The following is a 5,843-nucleotide window of genomic DNA, read 5'->3' as shown; positions in this document are numbered from 1 at the left end:
GTGCCATGTACCTGTCCCTGCACTGTATCTCTACTCTCGAACGTGTCCCAGAGCCACTGCAGGAACTCAGCATTCAGGTGGGTCGGCCCGAGGACGGTGAGTGACTGCAGCATTCGATCAAACATGGCTTTCTGGTAGATATGGAACTCGGCAGGGAGGTTCTCTTCGCTGTTCACCTTAAAGGCCACGCTCACCTGCGTCCCTGTGCCCGCCCCACAACTCACGCCCCTGATGGAGGTGATGTCCTCCAGGAGGCCCGGGAGGTAAGACTTCAGCAGGGAGTGGCCGTGGAACAGCGACTGCCCCCGCAGGTGAGTGGAAATGTCGAATCCGACCACTATGTCCACAAAGCAGTCTGGAGACCAAGGGAAATGAGGCCAAGTTAATAACGAGACCAACTAGAAAGGACAGGACTCGTAGCGAGGACTGGGAGTTCTAGTACCCAAAACTGTCCACAGAGCTCGATCAGCATGGAATTCAGGAGTCTGCTCTCTCCCCTCTCATCTACTACAAGTTCCAACAGCGATTTGAAGTTGCAATCATAGCTTAGGCTCGTTCTCAGCGGCCTCTGCTCTCTCTCTCTCTCTCTCTCTCCATGTATTTTCTTCTTTTAATGACAACACATATGATTAATGTAACCATGACAGATTAAAACATGATTTACTGTTAAGATTACTTAATGCAGGGCCCTCCCTGGTGGCGCAATGGGTTAAAGCACAGCACTGAGAAGCTATCCGCAGCCATCTCAGTGCACGTTCAATCTCTGGCCAGGGCGGTGACCCACATGGCCCGGCAGACCTCTCCTGCCTCACTGCTGCTCCACAGAGCAGTGTACTTTGTCAATCTGCCTGTTCTGCTCCCCACTCTGTCTCTGGTGAATCCTCTCATGGTCCCTGCACCTCTTGCCTATACCCCAGTTCCAAATGCATAAATAAATCAATCTTTTAAAAAAAGAAAAAAAAGATGACTTAATGCAGCGTTGCCAACTCACATGGGCACAGAGGCCAGCTGAGTAACAGGAGTCCACTGGGCGCATGGGAGAAAAGGGAGCCAAGAGCAATGCTCACATTTCAGTCTGTTCATTGTTGAGCCCAAGCAAAGAGGAGCCACGTGGGGAAAGGGCCCAGTGTGGTCAGATCATCTGATGTTTCAAAAAGAAGCCTGAAAACTACATTTTCAAAGTAAAATCCTCCAGTCTGTACAAGCTGTCAACTAATTTAACAAGTTTTCAGTCCCAGACAGGATAAACGTAACTCACTAGCAAGCTGCCACCAGGTCCCCTCTGGCCCAACCACGCGCTCATTTTACACATGAGGAGACAGCGATTCGTGGAGTTGCTGCCTTGAACCAGACTCAGAGCCTTGGTTTCCTGATTCTGGGCCCCATACTCTTTCTACAGTGTAATCTGCCTCCTGTTAGGCACCTCAAATGGGATGGGAAAGATCTGGGAAGCTTGAAAAGAGCAATGTATTTTGTGAAAGAAGTGGATTTAATCCTACCAACTCTGGAAACAGAGATTCTCTGAGCAATTCCTGTAGGCTGTGCAAATCCCACAGTGTGATCCCTCATGCTGCCTCCTGACCCGCTGTGCTCCCAAGGCCTGGGCACAACAGCACGGACGCTGAGTTCCGCGTGGCCGCTCAGCTGGGTTGGAACATCTCCATCAGACGGTCACCACTCTTGGTTCATTTCCTGGACCCCTGCACATTGGGCCCATTCAGATCACCTCCCTGGCCTCATGGCCATTCGTGCACGTGACTGTCCCTCAGGACAAACCAAATCCTTACTGTGTTGTGGTTATGGGCTGCCATTATTAAAAGAAGAAAAGCGACACAAATATCTTCCCAGCACAGCACGTGTATAAACACACACACACACACACACACACACACACACACAGACTCCCCTACCAGATGCTTTAACAAATTTAAAATAGTAAAACTTACAATCAGCAAATGCTTGCTTTACTTTCTCCCTGCTGCGTGCAAGGCATTGTCTGGACTCCCGGGCGTGGAGACAGCAGAGCCAGGAGACTGGGTGCAGGTGCTAAGGGAGCGTGAACCAGGACTGCAGGAAGCGGGTGGGTGGGGCAGAGGGAACCCCTCAGGACCTCGAGCACCCTGTCCCAGTCTCAGACAGAAGATGGCTGGTCCCACTCTTTCTGGAAACGAAGGAGAGTTCTATTCCCACTGCACCTACTCTGAGGACCTGGTTGGCTACAACTGATCTACAAGAATCTGTGGGAAAGGGGGAAATATGTCATTCAAGAAGAGACCAACGGCCAGGGAATACTTACTCGTTTTCCCACAGCTCTGGCAGACTTCACGGACCATTCTTTTTCTGACATCTACCTCTTTTAGCTTATTAAAGTCTTGAAATGTGGCTATTTTGCCAGAATTTTCTGTTAGTGGCAAAAGCTGCTGCTTTTGAACATCTCCAATGCCCCAGGCCAGGATGCAAATTCCAAGGCTTTTGAGGTGACCCACTGCCTCTCTCACATTTTCCGTGGGGGGCCCTGACAGGATAACCACCAGGGTCTGGGGAACGCCAGCTTTCCCCCTCCCACCAACCGTAGAATTGAACATGAGCCCCACTTTTCTAAGGGCCAAGTCAACTCGAGGAGGCTCTTTGGTCTTGCTAATAGCTTGAACTCGATGTTTCCACTGGCTTTTGGTCAGACGGTCACTCAGCGAAACCAACTCCTTGTAGGTGGTCCCGAACTGAGCTATTCCAAGTTTTATTTTTTCAGACTGAGGGTCAAAATTATCAATTAAGTCTGACAAGAAAGTCGTCATGGTAACAAACTCTGAATCAGATACGCGGCTGGAGCTGTCACAGAGGAAGATCACATCCGCTTCTTGAACGTTACACGCTGTCACAGGAACAAATGGATCAATTATTTTTCTCATACATCATTGTCAATTGTCCCTGTGCTCAAATACATAAATGGTTTCATTAGCTCCCTCTATTAGTCGCAAACTGAGATATATTAACAGAGGAGAGACTCGCTGATTGACCTACAAAGAGAAGGAAAAATAGCAAGAATGGAAAAATAGTCGCTGGTTTCCCAATTCAGTAACTTAGAGGATCCATTTGATAAGGTGCTGAAAGTCACTGAGGGAAATAAAGTAAAAAATCTGAACTGACTGAATTTATTCATTTAAAGGTAATTACTGAAGGTAGAGGCCCTGTCACACACCCGGCTGGAACGCTCACCCACACCCTGCGGACAGTGCCAGGGGCCTCCTGTTACCGCGCCTGTTAGGATCCGTGCTGCCATAAATAGTACACTCATCCGTGTTGAGAAGTGTAACACGACAGTGCTTTGGGGGGCTCCCTCGTGGCGTAGGGGTTAGGTCTCATCGTTATCACCTCTGAGGCCTGAGTCTGATCCTTGGCGAGGGAGCTGACCCACAGCAGACCTCTCCTGAGTGTGCTGCTCCCCTCAGCAGTGTGTTACAGTTGATCCATCTCTTCTGCTCGCCACTCTGCCTCTGGTGAATCTCCTCACTCCCTGTGCCTCCCTGAAACTTGGCCTACAACCGAGTTCTTGTATGCATAAATAAATGCAAGTAAAACTTAAAAAAAAAAAAGTTTTGGCATATAATATACAAAATGCTATTATGAGCACCTGATGGGGAATAATTTTAATTTTATAGATACAGAAATGGAATTCAGAGGTTGGGTCAGTTGCCTAAGAACCCACAAGAACTGTTCAATGAAGCTGGTTCCAGAATCTCTAGGCCCTTTTTATCCTTAAAACCAGAGCTCTTTCCTGACTATGGGTTGTTTGTTTTGTTTTGTTTTTTATAATAGCCTAACCCGAATATTAAAACTTGCTGGGGTAAGTGCCAGTAACTAGTAACAGGCAGGGGGCTGTCTCCTGACCCTCCAACATGAAGTGTCCTGTAGCTAAGGGGGTCTTCACAGCAGGGCCAGCCGAACCCGTGGCTGAAGCAGGACAGCACTGAAGTGACACTGAAGGTGACCAGGACTATAGTGCCACTGTCAGCATCCCTGCCCGGGCCGGAGCCAGGCACGGAGCGCCTGCTGTGCGTGCCGTGGGGTGTGGCTTGCAGATGTCCAGTTGTCTGCTCCTTCAGGTCTGCCTCACTGCCTCGCCAAAGGCGGAGGCCTTTCCGGGGAGCCTGTGTCCAGGGACTCATGCAAAGTGGGAGTGAAGTCCAAGGCACCTTGGTCTGCTGATGGTCCCCAGCTCTGCTGGTCAGTGCAAACTCCAGTGCCCCCCTGCCAGGCTGGGAGCGCTGTTGTGTCCATGGACACACACCCTGAAGACCCCCATCTTGTCTGAAGCTTTGACAGGATGCTTCACTGTCTGACTCCTGCACCCCCTGCTGCCTCCTCCTCACACAGGTGTGGATCTATGATAAACATCTTGCACCCCAAACTCCATCTCTGCCTCTATGTCCAAAAGGCAGACACTGGAGATGAGGCTAACACTTCCCCTGCATTCCTAGGAATAGACTGTTTTCTGGGTAATGTGCTAGATTTGTGGGCACAAACAGTTCAGAAGATGAATTTATTGGTAACTGACTGCCTTGCGGCTTGCGGTCAATTTAATTCAGACCCTGAACTGACTGGCACTCAGGGGATGGATTTATTTGGAGTTGGACAGTTTACAGAGATGGGAACAAGTGTTATAAATAAGACTGGTGTGCAGGCAAGAGTAGGCTTCAAAGTGATGGAGAGGGCCTCCCTGGTGGCCCAGGGTTCAGCCTCAGCGCTATCACCCCGACAACCTGAACTCGATCCCCAGCCAGGGAGGTGAGCCCATGGTGCAACAGACCTCTCCTGGGGCATCCACTGAACCCCTCAGCAGTGTATTTCAGTAGATCTACCTGTTCAGCTCCCCACTCTGTCTCTGGTGAATCCTATCACCACCCCTGCATCCCAAGTATGTATGTATGTATGTATGTATGTATAAATAAATAAATAAATGTTCCCAGAAAATACATAAATAAAGATGAAAAAGCTGGGAGCCCATGCCGAGATATCTTCCACTCACAATGCCCAGTGACATTGGAAGGAAGGAAGCGACATTGCCCAGGAAGTGCAAACTTACCCACCTTCCATTTCAACTTTCACTACTACCCCCACAGAAACATAGAATCGCAGCTTACCTTCCAGCGTGTTGATACACATGCTTTCTTGCAGCGGGTGGTAGACCTCCTTCAGTTTGTCAAAATTATCCACGTGGATGGCATTGATTTTATTCCCGGCTATAATCTCAAGTTCATCTTGGTTGGCCTCTCCGACACCCACCGCATAGATGATGATGCCTTTATCTCTTAACTTCGAGGCTGCCTCAGGAAGCTTAACTCGGTCGTGGGACACCCCGTCGGTGATGACGATCAGCATCTGCTTCACGTTTTTCTTGATGCGGCTGCCGCGCTCCTCCGTGAATAGGCTGTTTGAGCGCTCAAGAGCCTCGGCGGTATAGGTGCTCCCTTTGGTGTTCCTGGGCCTCCTCAGTTCCTCGCGGATTGCTGGCTTGCTTGAGTATGTGTTCAGGTAGAAAAGAACCTCAGGGTGGTCGGAGTATATGAGAGCTCCAAACTGCACTTGGTCACTGCCAACGTGCGTTTTATTCACAAGACGGACAGCTAGGTCAATCATGCTTTTTTGCTGTTCTGTGTTTATGCTGCCAGAATGGTCCAGCACAAACACGACATCTAGCAGTTCGATTCTTTTACAATCTGAAAGGAGAAAGCGTGAACTGCCAACAGTGCATTCTGTGGACTGCTGAGAGCGAGGGCAAGGGAACATTTGCCACTGGCCGACCACGTGCCAGTCACTGCATCTCACTTAATTCTTAGCGGGGG

General features: G+C 49.6%; 1 protein-coding gene across 1 annotated transcript in view; it reads right to left on the bottom strand.

The window, feature by feature from the left end:
- The window catches only part of COL6A5 (collagen, type VI, alpha 5), a 59,672-nt gene that overhangs the window by 44,663 nt on the left and 9,166 nt on the right, over window positions 1–5,843 (bottom strand). The window contains 3 exon segments of the mRNA XM_012732076.1: window positions 35–355; window positions 2,297–2,872; window positions 5,142–5,717. Of these exon segments, the coding sequence (XP_012587530.1) occupies window positions 35–355; window positions 2,297–2,872; window positions 5,142–5,717 (1,473 nt within the window).

Source organism: Condylura cristata, unplaced genomic scaffold, assembly GCF_000260355.1.
Source record: "Condylura cristata isolate star-nosed mole 26May11 unplaced genomic scaffold, ConCri1.0 scaffold00033, whole genome shotgun sequence".
Classification (NCBI taxonomy): Eukaryota; Metazoa; Chordata; class Mammalia; order Eulipotyphla; family Talpidae; genus Condylura; species Condylura cristata.
Note: the sequence above shows the minus strand (reverse complement) of the source record. Positions and strands in the feature narration are given on the sequence as shown.